We start from the raw sequence: 19,509 nt of genomic DNA on the forward strand, positions 1-19,509 counted from the left end.
GTCCATTTTTTTTAATTTTAACATAATTCGTTCTTCTTCTTTGGTCTTTAATGGTGGTTGGTTATAACTTATAATTGATGTTTGGAAGGGAGAATCATAAAGTGGAATTATTTGTGTTAACTGAGACTCCTTGTGCTCACTGTGCAAACGTACCCTCACAACACGCCATGTCAACATACTTTCTTACACTTCCTTTCGTTATGAGGACTATTTCCGTTCCACTTTATGCGGAAGTGGTGGTGTTTTCTAAGGAGGCACATCATTATGTAAATTGTGTGTTACACAATCGCACACGCCTGCTGCTACTGCTTGAGTGTCATATGGCAAATACTGAGAACCTCTTCGTCTTTTTGCATGAAAATTCACACCAATTCAGACATTTCTTGTAGTATAAACCAGAATAAAGGCGTCACAAAAGGCGTGCTTCACTATTTCCTATGTAAAAGCTGCTGCTGGAGCTGTCTTATGCATTTTCGCACATGGGAAGTGGAGAGGTGTGTGTGTGTGTGTAGGCGGGGGGTGTCCTCTTCGAAATGCAGGGCGTGTGATTTACGATACATGCATGTCAATCCTTCCAAATCACTTTTAGTTGTTTCACACACTATGAGTTCTAAGAGTGTCACAAGTGGCCATTGTCGTTTAAGAGTGATAAAGGGTGCAGTGTAGCGAACTAACAGTCCTCACTGGGTTTAAACGATGACATGTGTCAACACCACGGGGCGTATTGTGCTATAACATTTCATCGCCGCGTGTTTGGTGACACATGACGCATGAACACAAAATGTTTCTTTGCATTCTTGCCCCTGAGCCAAGTGAGCATGCGCAGACCGATCTGGAAGACGTTGCCCTTATTTGGATATGGTAATTAGCCAGGTCAAAGAAACCAATCAGCGTGAAGTTTAGTGCATGTGATGTCAAAGAGGTGGGGCCAAGCAACCAGGCTGCCAGTAAAACTGCCAGAAGCCGCTCAGCACAGTCAGTGTAGGGAGAAGCAGGGACATACAGTGAGGGCGAACTTTGTTGCTATGAAACTTAGGACTATTCGCAAAATATTGTCAAAATTGCCAATACCCCCCGAGATTCCATGGGCTGCCCCTAGAGTGGGAGGTTTTTAGCTCAGTTCGCCCGGCGGGGGGCCTCGCCACTCACTCTTCTGACACTTTTTTTTGTGTGGTGGAAAGAATGTGTGAGACAGACAGTTAGCCGGCTAGCTAGTTAGCAGCTAGCTAGCTAGCCGAGGAGGTGACACGGGCGGCAAGCAGCGGGAGAGAACAAAAGATTTTTATTTTGATTTTTTTGGGTGGTCTTTTTGGTTGTGTACTGACTCCCAAGTCCATGCAGAACGTGTTGTTAGCACCACAAAATGCCCGTTTTACTTTTCCTGGTAGACACGTCCGCGTCCATGAACCAGCGCAGCCATCTGGGCACTACCTATCTGGACATAGCAAAAGGCGCTGTTGAGACTTTTATGAAGGTACTGTACTGGCGGGACACATCCAGCTCGGCTTGGGTGACATTTCCTCTTTTTAACTAGCTCAACCTGTCAACAACAAAAAAAAGTCCAACTATCGGTTCTAAATCATCTCTACTATCTCCACAGCTCCGAGGGAGAGATCCGGCGAGCCGAGGGGACCGGTACATGTTGGTAAATTATGAAGACATTCCGTTCGGGATCAAGGTAGAGTTCATGTTCGGCTCATGTCGGCTTTTCACTGGCCGAGACTGATCGTGATCGTGGTGATGATGAGTGTCCCCCCTCTTTCTCAAGGCAGGCTGAGTGTGTTGTAAGCTCCCACCAAAAAAAAAAGTCCTCACCTCAGGAGGAAGCTCGCCGTCCATGCCCCCTTTAAAACATGGCCGACATTTTGTACAGAGCAGCGAGGAACTCTGGGAGTTATTTTTACAGACACATCCTCGGGAGGGGGGGCACTCATCCACAAACTACTACTACTACTACTACTATTACTACTACTACTACCACCACCACCACTACTACCAACACTACTCTATAGCACCAATACTAACACTGCAACTACAAACTAACTATGACCACCCATATTACGACTACCACTAATACTTATATTCCCACCAATAATTCCAGCTGTACTACCACTATTACTTAACTACAACCATGTTAACCATCATTACCACAATCCTCCACCACTGCTACTAATACTATTTTTTTTCCACCAATAACACCACTACTACTAGTACTTTGCCTAATAACACCACTCCTACTGTGTTTACCACTACTACTTATACTACGATTATTACCAACACCACAACTACTACCACCAATACCAATATTTATACTGCCACCAATACAACCACTATTGCTGCAACTACCACTTCAACTACTAGTACCTGTACTACCACTAATACTACTGTGAGTCATACTGATATCATTACTACAACTAGTAAGACCGTTACTAATTACTTAAAGTACAATCCCAAATTACTAGTTACATGAACTAATTATGTTACTAATTACTTGAGATACTATTGCTACCCCTAATTTCACCACGACTACTCCTACCGCTCCTATTACCATCACCACTACCACTATTACTACTAATACCACCCCCACAACTATTACTACCTCAAATCCACCACTACCACTAATACTACCCTAAATACCACCACTGCTACTACTATTACCACCACCACAACCACTACTACTCTAAACACTACTACCACTACTAGTACCACCACGCTCACCAGCGTGGGCCACCCCTTATACTACAAGTACTACTACCACTGTTATTACTCCAAATGCTAATAATATAACTACACCTACGACTACCACTACTAGTACTGTCACTGGTAGTGCGTCACAAATACATTTATATCAAGTGTAACAACAAGCAAAATAATTAAAATCACATTTATGTGTGCATTTTCCCACAGGGTTTAAAATAATAAATACATGATTGATAGCTTTTTTTGATTGTGATGCTTGCTAATGACTAATAGTGACGTAGACATAAACCTGCTTGGTAGAGCTCATTAAAAATAATGCGTCTAGGAATGGTAAGTGCACCTGTAGTTGAAAGTTTCAGTCTTCCCACTGCCAGAAGAAGCCACGAAAAAATGTTGTTGGCTGTGGTTGAAGTTGTAATGAGCATGTCATGAACCTGACATGTGTTTTTTTGTGTGTGTGTGAAGGCGGGATGGAAAGAGAGCCACGCCACATTCATGACGGAACTGAGGAACCTGCAGGCCACCGGGCTCACCAGCGTGGGCCAGTCACTGAGGACGGCCTTTGACCTACTCAATCTCAATAGACTAGTGACTGGCATTGACAACTACGGGCAGGTAGGTGGCGCTCAAGAGCCACAAGTCCCTAAAACACACAGACCCCTCCCCGCCCCCACCCCCAGTCTTCCAAGCATCAACCACCTGCATACTGTGACAAACACACACTCATGCTATATATTTAATGACTCAAATGTCTTGCCCCCCACTCCGTTTATGAGGTGATAAAATCACAAATATTTTTAGAATTAGCTCAAACTTCTTCAAAAAGCATTTTTAACCAACAATTGTAGCAAAATGTTGCACTCAAACTTCTTAATGCCGCATTTGCCCATCGAAACACCAAATTTGGTCACGAGTAAGGCCACTAAAGTAATATATTGCGCTTTGAAACGGGATAGAGTGTGAAGTCCCTCAATAATGCCATTATTTGCCACAAAAAAATATTTGACCAACCACAAAAAAGTCAACAGTTAACCACAGAGATCTGTAATTTGTCAGTAAAACAATATATTAAGACAGAACCATAATAGTTTCCAATCTAAATGCGATATTTTGACATTAAAACATCTGTTTCTCATCACAAGGCTTAATTAGCCATTGAAAATGTTATGTTTTGTTCCGTAAAGCGTAAAATTGGGCCACAAAAAAAAAAAAAAAAAAGAAGTTACTCTTTCACTGTGGTGCAGGTTGCCTGGCTAGGAAGACGGGAGGAGTGGGGGCTTAATCCCAGCCTCATTTGTAGGATGGGTGTGATTGTGATCATCACGAATAATCACCACATACTTTGTTATTGTATTAGCCACCAAAACGACCTGTTGCTTAGCAACGATGAACAGCTAGTTTGAATATCTCATTACTGTAAGACAATATCCTGATGATATAAAAGGCATTTGCGCATAAGGAAGTGACGGTTGCCATGAAAATAAGGTTTTATTTACCGGTACTCTTGTACGTAGACTCTTTGTTTTGCAATTGTTGGAACAGTAGCTAGTTTGCATCTCGGCAGTAAAGACGTAGACGCTACATATAGACAAGTATTGGGATAGACGTGCTCTATTTTGCAACTAAAACATGCCAATTGCTTAAAAAAGCATTTTTAAACTGCTATAACTGTATTTTTTCCATTAAGAGGCTAAATCTGTTCACAAACAGCCTATGTTTTAGCCTGTGGAAGTATATCTTGTTTCAAAATGGAATGTACCTACCTCACAAAGATACACTCCTCCAGACAAGCCAACATCTTGTGGAGTATCACAAAAAAATGTGTTTGATCATTAAAGTGAAATCAATATTTGTCTCTAAAATGTAGTAGTTGACTGCAAAAATATATTTAGCTGGAAAGCTCTCTTATTTGGTCACAAAAAGGCATTTTTTTTTTCTAAAAAATATAACTGTTTACCTAAAACATATTTTTACACAACAAAGGATATATTTGGGCACTAAAACATTGTTTTGGCTGGAAAGGCAATACGTTACCATTAAAACTCTAAATTTGGTGCAACATAAATGATGGAGGGGTGACAATTTTTTATCAGCACTACTGGAGGGGAACACACACTTCTTAACCATATGTATGACAAAAATGCCATTTTAAATAAGGACAAAATATGTGCATGTGCCAGTTTCTTTAATTGAACCAATGTACAGAGAAGTATTTTAATATATTTTAAATGCTTAAATATATATAAAAAAGAGCCACTCCTCAGCTCCAAAGGCTTTGTAGCAACCAAAAATAACCACATACAGTACTGTGATCTATTTATTTTTCTTGCCGCTGTGCAAAAGGAAAAGACTGTGTGTTGTATAAAACAAAAAAACGGGGGTGCTGTTGGTGTAAATTCGAGATTGATGTTGTAGTGGCAACTTTAGTCGAAATCTTTCATGGCTCACAGTGTCTCAAAGCAAACTAGGCAGATAGGGTCGTGTTTAAATTCACTGAACATGTATTTTGCTTCCTATTTTACCCGACAGACACAATATTTTTTTACCAAATTTGGTCCTAGCTTCTTGCCAGACCCGCATTCTTATTTTGTGAAGAATTAGTCTCGGGGTTGGAGCCATTTTGTCGTGTCTCCCATCAAGTGGTGAACACTGTTATTGCAATGTAAATCTGCTCTGCTACAGTAAACATATTTAGTTAAATCTTTAAAAAAAAAAAAAGAGTCGAGGGCCACTTATGCTGCCCGCTGGTTGTCCATCCCTGGTTCATTGCAGCAATCATTTAAACCTCGCAAACAAAATGTTTTATTCGCGTATCGGTTGTGCAGCACAAAATAACAATGCGAACAAATTACACTTAAATATCCTGTCTTAAGCATACAAACTGAAATCACAAAAAGGCTATAATAGGCAATGAACATTTTCTAAAATTGCTGTATTCTGCAACTAAAACGCTATTGTAGTAAACTGCTATATTGGGCCACAAAAACATCACTTTTGTCCTTATCTTGCCATTAAAACAAGTTTACCCCAACATTCTACTTTCACATGTACGGTAAATGCTTTGGTTTCTTTGTCTCGGTAGGGGAGGAACCCTTTCTTTCTTGAGCCCGCAATCATCATTGCCATCACCGATGGCAACAAGTTGACCACCAGTGGGGGCGTCCAAGATGAGGTCGGTGTTTATAATGTCAATGGAAAAAAAAAAAAAAAAGATTATCAGTGTAAAAGGCACCCAAAAAAATTTTTTTTTAAATTGTGTCGCAGCTCCATCTCCCCCTGACGACGCCTCTGCCGGGCAGCGAGCTGACCAAGGAGCCCTTCCGCTGGGACCAGCGTTTGTTCGCGCTAGTGCTGCGCATCCCCGGCCACGCGTCGGTGGAGCCTGAACCCGTGGGCGGCGTCCCGTCTGACGACTCGCCCATCACGCCCATGTGCGAAGTCACCGGAGGTAGGCAGACTTCAAACCTGTGTCTCCAGTTGAGCCATGAGTGACTCTGCTTCTAATAGAAATACCTCAATTAATAGCAGGTCGTTCCAGTCACTCAGCGCTTACTTAGCGCTCAGACGCTGGCATACTCTAATTATCTGACTGTGTCATGCCGTAACGGTTGCGTGAAGGCTGCCAGCGCATACGTTTGGGCTGGACCGCAATGCCGCTGACGCATTGGGAATTAGACTCGAAATAAAGACGTATGCGCTTCCTAAACTCTAATTGTCACTGTTTATTTTTCCAGGGCGTTCATACAGTGTTTTCTCCCAACGCATGTTGAATCAGTGTCTGGAGTCTCTCGTCCAGAAGATCCAAAGCGGTGTGGTCATTAACTTCGAGAAGACCGGGCCTGACCCTCCCCCGTTGGACGGTGAGTCTCGCCCGGGCGTCTAATGCGACAAATAGACCTTACGTAACGTCTTTTATTTTGGGTCGGTCGGGGGCCCAGATGCTCCAGCCGAGGCGTTAAAGCCCGGCCCGCAGCCTTGGCACTGCTGCCACAAGCTCATCTACGTCCGGCCCAACCCCAAAACGGGCGTTCCCATCGGACACTGGCCCGTACCCGAGGCCTTCTGGCCGGACCAGAACTCCCCCACGCTGGTAAGGAACATTCAGTGGTTTAAGCCATCCGTTTGATGCTTATTTATTTAATTTTCTATTTGTTGGCCAGCCTCCCCGCTCAGCCCACCCACACGTTCGCTTCTCCTGCCTGGACGCCGAGCCCATGGTGATCGACAAGGTTCCCTTCGACAAGTATGAGCTGGAGCCTTCGCCTCTCACCCAGTACATCCTGGAGAGAAAATCTCCACACACCTGCTGGCAGGTACCGTGCCCGGCAAGAACCCTGTCACGTGGCTTCAATGATTAATAACGTCTCGAGTCATAAAAAGTCCAAGCAAAATCCCTCCATCCAAGCTTCCCAGCACTCTGTTTGGAATTAATTTAGCCTGTTGGCAGCAAACCGTGAGGAAAGAGTTTGTAATAGACAGTTTGCAATAGTTTCACACGAATGAAGGAAGATCAAGTTCAATGCTTACCACAACAGGAAAGAAATGCGTAGTAAGCACTTTCGTACACCAGCTGCCAATGGCCATAAATCACGCAGTCATTCCACATTCAGACTGGCTAACAGGTTATCCATTTTGCAGCCGGACTCTACATACTCATTTGCTGACACACAAATCACTCACCAGGGCATACACACTCAGTTGCACATACAGCTCATAGATGGTCCTGGATACTGTTGCGACCCCGAGTGGAAAAAATAGTACCTGCACCCAACATAGACATTATCGCGTTTGATAACCCAAAGTCATTTTTATCCAATTAATCGATGGGATAATCGGTGGAATACTTCTCCATTCTTAAAATATTTAAATGCTGCAGCTCCAGTTTTGAGTAACATCACACGTAAAATGACGGTGGCTTGATGGTAGTTGATCGATTCATTATAATTTTTTTTTTATGCTCCTCAGGTGTTTGTATGCAACAGTGCCAAATACAGTGACCTAGGCCAGCCCTTTGGCTACCTGAAGGCCAGCACGGCGCTCAACTGCGTCAACCTGTTTGTCATGCCCTACAACTACCCCGTACTTCTGCCGCTTCTGGGTGAGTCCTTCACTTTGACTCGTGTGATGTTGCTTCCCTTCCGGAAACTCCGGAATAGCGCCTGAACGTGTCATGAACCATACAAGAGAATGAAGCAAATAGAAAGACAAAAACAGTCCGAGAAAAAGCAACACACCAAAAAAAAAAAAAAAAACGCAGAAAGAAGACAGATCGAAAAAAATGAAGCAAGAAAGCAAAGCAAAGGAAGACACAAATGTTAGAGAAGACAGAGAAAGATGTGACCCATACAAGACAACAGCGAAAGAAGACGTGAACCATAGAAGAAAACAAAGAAATGAAATCAAGAAAAAACATCAATCGTAGAAGACGAGCTAAAGAACCAGACGCTAAATTGTTTTGTTTGTGTTATTTGCCTTAGACGACCTCATCAAAGTGCACAAGTTCAAGCCAACTCTCAAGTGGCGACAGTCCTTTGAGAACTACTTGAAGACCATGCCGCCGTACTACATTGGGGTACCCAAAAAACACATTTCGGCCTTTTCGTACTTTGGCTGCCTTTGTCGTCCACTTACCTTCTCCTTCTCCTTCTCCTTCTCCTTCTCCTTCTCCTTCTTCTTCTTCTTCTTCCCCATCCTCCTTCTCCTTCTCCTTCTCCTTCTCCTTCTCCTTCTTCTTATTCTACCCATCTCCACAGTCCCTGAGGAAGGCGTTGAGGATCATGGGAGCTCCCAACCTTCTGGCGGACAACATGGAGTACGGCCTGAGCTACAGCGTCGTCTCCTACCTCAAGAAGCTTAGCCAGCAGGTTTGACTCGACTTAACCGCATCGCATTCCGGGCCCTTCTCTGCTCGCGTGACGCAGTTTACTTCCAGACCAAAATGGAGTACGACCGCCTGATCGCCTCCATCGGCAAGAAGGCGCCGCCTGAGTCCGGCATCAAGGTGCGGTGGCGGGGCGGAGGGATCTCGCCGGCGCAGCGCAGGGACTTCATCCAGCAGCTTCAGAGTCTCTCGGGCGATGCCCCAGCGCCACCCCTGGAGCTCAACCCGAAAGAATTTCAGGGCTTCCACTTGGCACTCCTCAACAAGGTCAGCTTTGGTTTTGGTCCTCCAAACCTAATCTCGTCAGCGTCATTTTATCGAATGCAGGAGCTATTGCGCAAAAGTGGAATCGACACAACCGGAAACACGTTTTTCACCTTTAATCCAATGAATCTTCATTTGTACATTTTGAAGCGTCCTCCTAAGCGATTGTCTCTGTTTATAAACGGCATCAGAGCCAGCATTTATGAGCTTTGCTGATTTCCTCCTCAGGGCTTGAAGCCTCAGAGCTTCCGAAACCCTTACGACATTCCCCGCAGTCACCTGCTGGACCAGCTCAGCCGCATGAGGAGAAACCTTCTCAACACCACGGTCTGCACCCTGCGAGGCTACGACGCAGGTACAGTATGACGCTGTTAGTTACCACCAATGTGCATCTGAGGTGTATAGACAATAATGACGATGTTAACATGGTACATTCATCTGAAAAATTGAAGCATTTTTTTTTTTACACCTTAGACTTTACAAAATAAGACAAAAAAATGACATTCAACCCCCCCTAAAAAAAAAAGGCTAAATATCAGCCAGTTTTTGTCTTTTCCCTCCCTTGTAAAGTTAAACACATACTAAAGGATGTAAGTAAAACATTGAAATGTTCTGCCTGTAATTCACATTTGTATTGTCGTAACCATTACGGGACCCAAAAAATGTATTTTATTCATTCTATATATTTTAATTAATCGTCTGATTCCTCAGTTCTCTGAATTTTATTATCGGCCTTAAAAAAAAAAAAAAAAAAAAAAAAAAAAGTATGCAAGTCGGGCCTCTAATGTACGTTCGAGGTGTGTAGACTTTAAATATATTTCAAATTGCTACATTAAGATTAACTGCGATGTAATCCCCTGCACAGATCAGCTCCACAGCGTCCCCATCGCTCAGATGGGGAACTACCAGGACTTCCTCAAAGCCGCTCCCCAGCCCCTCCGAGATGCCGACCCCGAGCAGCCCAAGCGCCTTCACACCTTTGGCAACCCCTTCAAGCTGGATAAGAAGGTTTGACCACATTGAGCCCATCCCCGAAATCTCGACCCGCCGCTAATACATCTTGTATCCCATATTCCTCATTTCCCCTGTTTCAGGGCATGATGATCGACGAGGCGGATGAGTTTGTGACGAGCCCTCAGAACAAAGGGAAGAGGCCCGCGGACAACAATATGACGGGCGGCGGACCGAAGCGAAGGCGCTGCATGTCGCCTCTACTGCGCCTAGGCCGGGCCTACACGCCCCCCATTACTCCTCCAGCCAGCCCTCGACCCGCCTCAGGTATATACATATATATTTCCTTTTTAATTTTGCTTTTTTTAACAACACTATCAATCGCCGATTTCAAACTCTTTCCAGACGTGGGCGAGAGCGACGGCGAACCGGACCCGATCATCAGCCACCTCAATCAGAACCACTGCAGCAGCTCGGACCCAAGCTCCGACTCGGACGCCTTGGGTCCTGCCGACCCTCTGGAAAACCACTCGGACTCGCAACGCGGCCAATGCCGGGACAGCGAGGAGGAGGAGAACGGCCAGCCGGGTGAGGAAAGGGAGGAGGCCGGGGCGGAAGTGATCCTGGTGGGGGAACACCCTCCCCGGTACCTGTCCCCCACCGCTCTGAAGAAGCACATCCACAACGAGACCACCAAAGTCAACAACGAGCTCAGGGGGCTCATCACCAAGGAGATCAGGAAACCCGGAAGACGTATGCCACTCGAGGAGTGTTTACGTTTTGTTGTCGTCGTTGTTGTTGTTAATTTCCTAATCAAAACGTGTCGCTTGTTTCCAGACTATGAGAAGATCTTCTACTTCCTGAAGCAGATCCAAGGCACCCTGGACACTCGGCTTATCTTCCTTCAAAACATCATCAAAGAGGCAGCCAGGTACCTTTTGTTTGCCTTTTTTTTTTTTTTTTTTCCAAATCAAAATACAGTGGTATCCAAACGCGCAAGGTTTTTGAAGCATTTCGAGGTGAGGGTTTTCTTTTGTGCTTTTTTTGTTTTCTTTCTTGGTTAAGAGCAAGCTTTAGATACACTGCCGCTAAGGTTGGTTAAGTGAAAAATGGAAAATGGAGTGATAAAGATACTGTAGAGGTTTTTTCATCAGTTTTGGAGGATGTTCAGTCCTTCGTCGTGGGGAAAAAAAAATCCCATATTGAGAAAGAATTCTTGGACATCAAATCATGTGTGCCGCATTTATTAGCACCCTGATGTTAATACTTTGTACAACCCCCTTTTGCCAACAAGACAGCACCTAATCTTCTCCTATAATCAATTTTATTAGAGGTTAATCAGAGGCTGACTCCCTTTTAACGTGAGTTTTGAATTTGGTTGGTTGATTCCCAAAACGGCTATAAGAATAAGAATAAGAATAAGAATGCCTTTATTGATCCCACAGTGGGGAAATTTTCATTGTTACAGTAGCAAAGATATAGGTCACACAGGGGCGGCGGCATAATGTGGCCATTAATGTATAACATTGACGGCACACATTTAGAATCAAACCTATGTAGATATACGCAGTAACATGTGTATATACACATGTGTATACACACCAACCTACATCTACATAAAAAATATGAGGAACACTCATTTCGGCCTGTACATAGTACAGAGGAAAAAATACTCTAAGTGACAGTGCTGCAGTGCTGTAGTGAAATGTAAGGAACAGCATTGGATAAAAATAAAACTAGACTAACAGTAGTGGGGAATGTCGAGTATTGCACGGTATTACAGTAGTGGGGAATATTGGGTATTGCACCAATATAACACCAATTATAAGAGGGTGTGCACAATTGTGCAACCTCATGTTCTGAGTTTATTTTTCATATATATTTTTTTTTATTGTGCTGTACAAGATTGTTTTTTTTTTTTCATTGTAATTTGGTTTTCCCATGTGAAGGTTCAAGAAGCGTGTTCTGATCGAGCAGCTGGAGAATTTGCTGGAGGAGATCCACAACAGGTCCAACAACATGAACCACGTGGATGCACTCTGACCCACCTCATTGCCCCCCGCCCCCCCACCAACTGAACTTCTAACCAACCCACTAACAAAGAGGACTGATATTTTTGAGTCATCGCACGCACACAGGCGTGTGGGGTTTTCAGCCTGGATGACGTGAGTACTTCCGCCGTTCTCTGATCACGGACGTGACGACTTCCCCGCGACGTTTTGGACCATTGGGAAAAAATGGGTTTGGTTTCTGTGAAATCAAGTCGGTCGGTCGTCACCCCCGCCAATCCAGAACCTTATGGAGCATTCAACTGCTCGTATGACTTTTTTTTGTCTTTTTTTTTTTTTTTTTTTTTAGCGGCACTTTTGAGGGTTTTCATCCAAATTTGACTCTCCGCGAATACAAGCACTCCTTGTTAATGGTCCGACTCCCGGGTGACCGATAGGCTGAAACTCAGACTGGCGGTCAACAGACCGGTGACCAAAGAGCAACTGATGGCTGATAAGTAACCGACCGTCGGTCAACCGACTGCTGACGGGCAACTGACGTTTGACGAGCGCTCGACCGGTCATCCGCCAACTGGCATCCAAGTGGCTAGCAAATCATTGACAAAAGGGCGACGGACATCCGACAAGCCTTTGACTGGTGGTCCACCGGACAGCTGACCAATTGGTTGACTAATGGTAACTTACGTCTTGCAAAGCTACTAACTGGTGACGAACAGACAAATCTCAGATTGGTGCCTGACTGACAGGTGACCCGATGGTTGACCAAAGGGCGACTGACATCCGATAAGCGATTCACTGGTGGTCACCCAATGGCTGACCAGAAGCTTGACCAACCGATGTCTTGCAATCAACGTGTGTCTTAGACCGATAGTCAACCCGTGGTCGACAGACCGGCGGCCGAAGGGCAACTGATGACTGAGAAGTGGTTGGCTGCTGACTTTCTATCGACCTGATGGTTGACCAATGGGAACCCAAAGAGAAAATGAGCAGCTGGCAACTTGCAAAACTTCAAAAGAAGTGGCCACTGGTTGACTGGCGAATGACCGAGACGTAACTTGTTCATGACTACGAGGCAGGTGACCGATTCGTGGCTGAACGGTGACCACTGGACAACCTAAGAGCAAATGATTTACCAACAGGCGAGCGTAAATCGAATGACTTGCGCTATCAGAAACAAACGAGTCGACGTGATTGGTTGGCGGTTGATTAACAGGGACAAAAAGCTCAGGAAGTGACATTTAATCTTGAACTCACATGCACTTGTGTACAATTGCAAACTTATTTAATGTCATTGAAAAGAGTGCCAGGTTGTAGATGTGATTTTCTTTTGGGCGGGCTCTGAAATCTCCAAACCACGCAAACATAAGTTGCTTTACAATTTCTTTGGACGGTCCCGAGTGCTCCAAACCAGGCTAACTTGAGTTGCTTTGTAATTTCTTTGGGCGAGATCTAAAATCTGCACACCGCGCAAACATGATCCGCTATGTGATTTCTTTAGGCGGGTTCTGTGATCTCTAAAACCACGCAAAAAAAAAAAAATGACTTGCTTTCCAACCGGGACCAAAATCTGCCATAGGTGTGTGAATTTGTTTGTTTGTTTGTGAGCAGGCTACCAAAAGAGTATTTTGAATACACTGTAAAGCTGTACATAACTCTAGAGTAATATTTAAAAGATGATGTCGTGGTGGAGAAAATAAAAATGGCCTTTTTGTAAGTATTTCCATGAATAAAAGTCTCTATTTTACACTGTGAACGGCCACCGTCTTAATAAAGTCTCGCTAAAGACGTGAACCGTGCTGTCTCAATTTGTCGGTTGGGGAAAACTAAATACATAAAAATTACATTATTTTAAATATTTTCTCAAAATAAAATTGGTATTAAAACAATCTTCTAGCTTAAAAAAAGGACTTGATGTTTTATAGTTTTGAATAATGTATCCTATATATATATATATATATATATATATATATATATATATATATATATATATATATATATATTGTTGAAAGACAAATATCAGAATCTTTTTTAATTGTGAATACTTTAAAACATATTGTATTAAAATCATGCAAACCAAAATTGAATGAAAATACAATTTTGAAAAAATATACAGAAAATAAAATCATTCAATAAATGTTGAAAAAAAAAGACTACAATATATAAAAATAAACATTTGCACAATTTTATTAATGTTACCAAAATAGAATTGAAAAAAAATGTTTTGAAAAATCCTGAAAACACTTCTTCTGAGGGAAAATAATAGAGAGCCACAAAAGAACCAAAAGGCATAGCAAGTGTAAAAAATGTATTAAAATTTTATTTACACATTTACAAAAATATTGTCCCTCTTCCGGAAGTGCCTGCAAATAAATACTGTGCATGTAGGTATGTAGGTATGTATGTATGTATGTGTGTGTGTGTTGGGGGGGTTCACATTCTAAACATCTCATAGCAATTGGTCGATGGGGTTCATCACTCGGCCCATGAACAAAATGGATCCTGTTGAAAAATACACAACGTTGTCATAAAGTTTAAATTAAATCCATGCAAACAAAATAAATGTAAATGCTCAAGCCTGTTTGGTGACTACATTACCCACAATCGCCTAGGGCATAGCTCTACACAGAGTATCATTGTGCATATATTTTTTCAAGTCCTAATCGGTGAGGTTAATTAAGCTAAAGGGAAGCACTGTAAGGCACGTGTTGATGCTAACAAATGAGCTAACCGCTAAAAACAAAGTACCTGTTTTAACGTGTCTCAGCAGGAACAGGAAAGGCCGGTCTGCCTTGAAGACGGGAGAGCGGGAACGCTTCAGTAGCACCATGGCTGAAACATGACATTGTTTTTAACATTTTATTTTTATTTTTTTAAAACAACAAACTGTTCCATTGATCTGGCAATTTATGTCAAAACAACCGTAAATACTTGAAATTTTAGGATAGCATAGTCAGTGGCATTGTCAATAATAACAACCCAGTAACCCCAAAAATATTTGAAAATAAATCTTTATTTCTGGCAATGCCATGACGACATCGCATACCTGTGGCGGCAGCCGCCTTGGTTCCTTCTTCCGTGACTTCGATGGTGACGTCGTGGAAAGCGTCGGACACGTACAGCGAGTCCTCTGCTGCGCACACAAAGGACCAGTCAGCTTTTCCGAACTGCTCTCAGTTAATAAGCGGTAGACCCAAAGCCTGGGCGCACAGACCTGAAATCCCCGAAAAGTCTGCGTCTGACGGGTTGAAGGCGTCTCCGATTCCCATGGCAGGAAGTGTGGACCTCAAGTTTAACTTGTTGTGCATCTTGAACCTAAACAAGCACAAATTCTGACAACCGGAAAACGGTTTGTCGTGACGACCGTACCCGGCGATTGGTCACCTGGGCAGGAAGACGTCCATCTTGGTCCTGTGTAGGCCGGTCTCCCAGGAGGCCATGTGACGAAAGCTCAGCTGAGCCTCCAGGGAGGACAGAGGGGTCTTGCGATCCGAAGGGAGGACCACCTGGAGGCTCAGGGACAGACCAGAGTAGGGAAGATCCAGGACCGAGTACCTTTGGTTAGACGGTGTCAGGAATTGACCTGAACAGGAAGATAAACATGTCGATTTTAGACTCTCAAGGCTAGTAAGATTATTGTAGTTGACGAAAAACGCATTTCACGTTATTAAAACTAACCATAATTATAGCGGAAATCTGTATCGTACAATGAGATTTCGGGGGTTCATTTTAAATGTATTTGGATGGATGGATGCTGTGCGTCCGTACAGAAGAGGGAAGATCAAACAGTAGTTAGATAATTGTAGTTTACTTAACTTGATTACATAACAATTAGTGACCTTTTTTTTGTATCGTCGCTGTCCTGAAAAAAAACACTTATGTCCCGCAAGGATCGGAGTTTGACACCCATGATCTATAGGCTAACATATAGCATTCGCAGGTTGACAATTAGCATCTGCAGACCAACAAGTAGAATCCACAGGCTAACAAATCCAGTCCAAGGTAGAATAGTCGCTAACTGCTAACTACCATTCTTAGATATATAACTGTTATCCTTGGAGTAATCACTAACATCTTTAGGCTAACAACTAGCAAAGACAGCTGGGGTTCCTTACCAAAACGGACCTCGGTAGCCTGGTGCATCATGGGTACTTTGATGGTGGTGCCATCCAGGAGCAGAAAGTGGAGGTTGTGCGTGTTGACAGCGTGAAACTGCTTTTGCCACATGCCTCTGAACGCAACCGTGCTCAAGAGTGCCATCTGCTGGCCGGGTGGCCAGGATGTTGTCGATGCCGATGACGATGAGAACGATGTTGAGGCTTCGGCCTGTTGAACCTCACCAGACCCAGACAGGTCGCCACTGCTGCTTCCTGCCTGTAGGGGGAGCCACGCCTCATCTAGACACAGGGAACCAGGACAATGCTCAGTACTGTGCTTCATGTGTTACTATGGCAACCAAAGAATGCTAGCACCTTAGCCTTGGAGTGCTTCTTGTTAGCCTGGTGGCTATTATTAGCTTTACGATGCTAGTTTTTAACATGGCGATTCTACTTGTAAGTTTGGCAATGCTACCGATTAGCCTGAGTGTGCCAGTAGTTTGCTATGTGTTAGCCCGATGATGCTAATTGTTAGCATTACCTCTGCGTGAATTGTTGCTCTGTTGCTGGTGATCTCTCATCACACTGACATCAGCCCAAGCTTCAACATTATGCGCAAATCCGGCAGCCAGTTTGATGCTGCTCTGCACCAATAGGACACATGTCTGCTGTAGCCACGCCTCCTTTGATGCCATTGGACTGCTGCTGTTGTTCACCTCAGCCTGCCACTGCAGCAGCAGCTCTCGAACGTGTGCATCTGCAGACAAATGCAGTTTGGAAAATTCAGCCCTTGAAGCCTGTTTCACTGAGCAACATGAAATGTGGTTGGCATGTCTGTCATGGGTAGACCCACAAAAAAGATGACCAAAAAGACACATGAAATGAGACAATTTGTTTTGAAGTGAGACTTTAGGGTAACCATGGACCTTTCCAGGGGCCCTGAAATGTTTTGAAATTCAGCCCCGAAGACAATTTCACTTTGCAACGTGAAATTTGGTAGATGTCTATAATGAATGGACCCACAAAAAAATTCTCAAGAAGGGCCCCAAAAGACAGGAAATGGGACATTTTTCTTTCAGGTAACCACGGTCATTTCTAAGGCTCTGGATTTCTTGGCAAATGAAGCCACTGAAGCCAGTCCCCCTTAGTCACATGAAATTTGCTAGACATATCTGAGTAGACCCACAAAGAAAACTCAGGAAGCTATACTCACACAAAACCTTTTTGTTTAAACCCACAATTTTAAGGCCATTTCGATAAATTCAGCTCCTAAAGCAAGTTTCACTGAGCAACATGAAATTTGCTCCACCATGAGTAGACCCACGAAAAAATCGTAAAGATCCCAAACAGACACAGGAATATTTTTTTTGGGCCAGTTCAAAGATCAACTACTCGTACTTTTCTTTTCTCTCCGATTGCTACCAAATTTAAAGCACATATTCACAAAACATTTCAGTTTTAGTCATTGCGCGTACGCGGAGTATGACGTTAGATTTTGTTGACCGGCAGCTCTCGGCCAGCTTGTAATTAAACGCGGCGACCTCTTGACCCTGCGGCTTCCAAGCAAGCGTATGCGTAATGAGATTAGCGGTGCGGTGCGTGGAGGCGAGTATCACAGCTCGGGACCCTCCTCCGGCCGAGCCGCAACCCTGCCACTCCACGCCGCCTGGCACCAACGGCGCTGGCCGGTGTGTACGGTACCGTTGACGTCGTAGCCCAGGCCGGCCGCCAGTTGGGCCCTGGTGTTGCCCCGGGCGCCGAGCTGCAGTAGGCCCAGGGCGGCCGCCGCCCCAGACGGCGACACCACCAGGTTGGCGTCGGCCCGGCCGTCGGCCACGGCGCGATACAGGGCCATGGCGAAGCTGCCCTGCCGATGCCTTAGGCCGGCCTGCAGGCTGCTGGTGCTGTGGACCGGGGACGCCAGGCACAGCAGAGCCAAGATGGCGGACGCAGTGAGGCAACACATCTCAATGTTCAAAGGTCCTGGGAAAAGAACAAAAACTCAATGTGGTACTTGTGTGTGTGTGTGTGTGTGTGTAGTGGCCCTCAACACATTAAAAAATAACTTTTGATACGGCCTGCAACCTTACAGGGCGCGGGTGTTGGAGAAGGGGTGCATCTATTCTAGTGGCATACTGAGGACCAGCCGCAAATCATGAATAATCACAAACTCTTTCCCTTATTGCCTTTAATAGGTGTTAAAAATAACTAAATAACAAAAACAAGCAAAATCAGACAAACAAAAAGCAACGCTCAACTAATTATAATTCACAATTGCTTGATTGATATTAGTGCATTCAATAAAGGCTTGCAATCTTTGATTATAATAGCTCAAAACTATTTTATATTTGAATTAACTATGTATGTAGTATGAATGAATGAAAACAGTGTGTTGATATCTAAAATTTTGTGGTTGTAGTTTATATTTTTTTTTTTTCTTTTTTATTTCTGTACTATTACTGATATCGATAATGTAAAAATGTTAAATATTGTGGTCGTGGTTATGATGGAAATAATGACCTTTCTAAACTAATACTAATTTTGTTAAATCATTCACAGAAATATGTAAAACAAAATGATAATATGATTGCATTTTGTATGAACTAGGATAAGCGGTTCGGATAATGGATGAATGGACAAATCATTTATTTACGTTCCATTAATATGCATGTCTAATTAATTACTAGCATCAAACAAAATGTGCTTGTAGTTTACTATGTATTATTGTTATTGTAGTAACTTGTGATTAACAATTCTGAGGAATATTTCTAATATATTGGTCACCTAATAATAATAATAATAATGATGGTAATAACCTGTTGACATTGAGCAGTGACACATGCAGAACATATTAATAAAACTGATCATGCGTATTATAATTTACTTTTATGCATGTCATAAAAGACGCCAGATGTGATTTCATAAATGAAAGGAGGTACCTGTGAGTGTTGGGATGCTTCCTGCTTGCAGTCGTCCGCTGTTTCCTGCACTGAGTCATGAGACCACTTTAAAGAGGGGACCCTCGGCTCCGAGCTGCTGCTGCTGCTGCCGGCGGCGGCGGCGGACTCTGGCGGCGACGTCCGTACCACCGACTTCCGTACCAGCCGCCCACCCGCCGGCCGGGGGTGAGCGCCGTCCTCCGCAGCAGCAAGGAGCCGCTGGATGGGCGGGGCCAGCGGGAAGACCCCGCCCCCCGTTCATACAAACATGCATGTTTTCATGAACATTAAATACACTTTAGTCCTTGTTCAACCCACATGATCTTGATTCGATGTGAGACTGACACTTTTCTCCTGTTTTCCGGTGTCTATTGGATGTAGTATTTTGTCTCAATTTCCCTTCTTATATTATTGCTATTTTGTTGTTGTATGAAAAGTGCTTTGTTACAGCTGTAGCTGTTGTGTCATACATGAAGTATGTGTGTTTTCATCAACAAAAGATAAACCTGCATGTTTTACAAACATCAAAGACACATTGGTCTGTTTTAGTGAAGTTAGAGAAAGCTAGTGTGTAAAGTTATGGCGGAGCCACTGATGTTGTTTGGTGGCCTACATGCTGGTGGATTAGGGGTGACCGCTGGCCGGTGACGGCGTGCCGGCGTCTCAATCGC

The 19,509-nt window shown here is 43.8% G+C and overlaps 2 protein-coding genes across 3 annotated transcripts; one reads left to right on the forward strand and one right to left on the reverse strand.

Annotated features, from left to right (window-relative positions):
- The first annotated feature begins 349 nt into the window (after window positions 1-349).
- On the forward strand, window positions 350-13,596 carry ints6 (integrator complex subunit 6). Its single transcript, XM_086052641.1, has 18 exons — window positions 350-1,474; window positions 1,601-1,678; window positions 3,166-3,315; window positions 5,783-5,872; window positions 5,965-6,148; window positions 6,435-6,560; window positions 6,639-6,790; window positions 6,861-7,013; window positions 7,666-7,798; window positions 8,178-8,272; window positions 8,454-8,564; window positions 8,633-8,848; window positions 9,074-9,200; window positions 9,711-9,853; window positions 9,940-10,123; window positions 10,202-10,549; window positions 10,634-10,727; window positions 11,746-13,596. The coding sequence occupies exons 1-18, from the start codon at window positions 1,364-1,366 to the stop codon at window positions 11,837-11,839; spliced, it is 2,589 nt and encodes an 862-aa protein (XP_085908767.1). The 5' UTR covers window positions 350-1,363; the 3' UTR covers window positions 11,840-13,596.
- A 501-nt stretch (window positions 13,597-14,097) lies between these two features.
- serpine3 (serpin peptidase inhibitor, clade E (nexin, plasminogen activator inhibitor type 1), member 3) lies at window positions 14,098-19,014 on the reverse strand. 2 transcript variants are annotated; one of them, XM_086051856.1, is made up of 9 exons: window positions 18,839-19,014; window positions 17,601-17,882; window positions 16,441-16,656; window positions 15,918-16,199; window positions 15,187-15,385; window positions 15,017-15,117; window positions 14,849-14,932; window positions 14,551-14,634; window positions 14,098-14,304 (listed from the first exon to the last, which is right to left on the reverse strand). In XM_086051856.1, the coding sequence occupies exons 2-9, from the start codon at window positions 17,863-17,865 to the stop codon at window positions 14,252-14,254; spliced, it is 1,284 nt and encodes a 427-aa protein (XP_085907982.1). In that variant the 5' UTR covers window positions 17,866-17,882; window positions 18,839-19,014; the 3' UTR covers window positions 14,098-14,251. The 2 variants fall into 2 exon arrangements, with proteins under 2 accessions (XP_085907982.1, XP_085907981.1); XM_086051855.1 differs by having other exon boundaries at window positions 14,849-14,935.
- Window positions 19,015-19,509: the final 495 nt, after the last annotated feature.

The sequence above is a fragment of the Filicampus tigris genome, chromosome 14 (assembly GCF_054856515.1).
Source record: "Filicampus tigris isolate MCC_2025a chromosome 14, RoL_Ftig_1.0, whole genome shotgun sequence".
Classification (NCBI taxonomy): domain Eukaryota; kingdom Metazoa; phylum Chordata; class Actinopteri; order Syngnathiformes; family Syngnathidae; genus Filicampus; species Filicampus tigris.

Bases quoted from the DNA above. Each gene is read 5' to 3' on its own strand.
- ints6 (XM_086052641.1), top strand. From the start codon at position 1,364: ATGCCCGTTTTACTTTTCCTGGTAGACACGTCCGCGTCCATGAACCAG. The intron at 9,201-9,710 runs GTACAGTATGAC...TCCCCTGCACAG, and splicing joins CCTGCGAGGCTACGACGCAG to ATCAGCTCCACAGCGTCCCC. The intron at 9,854-9,939 runs GTTTGACCACAT...CCCCTGTTTCAG, and splicing joins CCTTCAAGCTGGATAAGAAG to GGCATGATGATCGACGAGGC.
- serpine3 (XM_086051855.1), bottom strand. From the start codon at position 17,865: ATGTGTTGCCTCACTGCGTCCGCCATCTTGGCTCTGCTGTGCCTGGCG. The intron at 14,635-14,848 runs GTATGCGATGTC...GTCATGTTTCAG, and splicing joins CAAGGCGGCTGCCGCCACAG to CCATGGTGCTACTGAAGCGT. The intron at 14,305-14,550 runs GTACTTTGTTTT...ATTTTTCAACAG, and splicing joins GCTGAGACACGTTAAAACAG to GATCCATTTTGTTCATGGGC.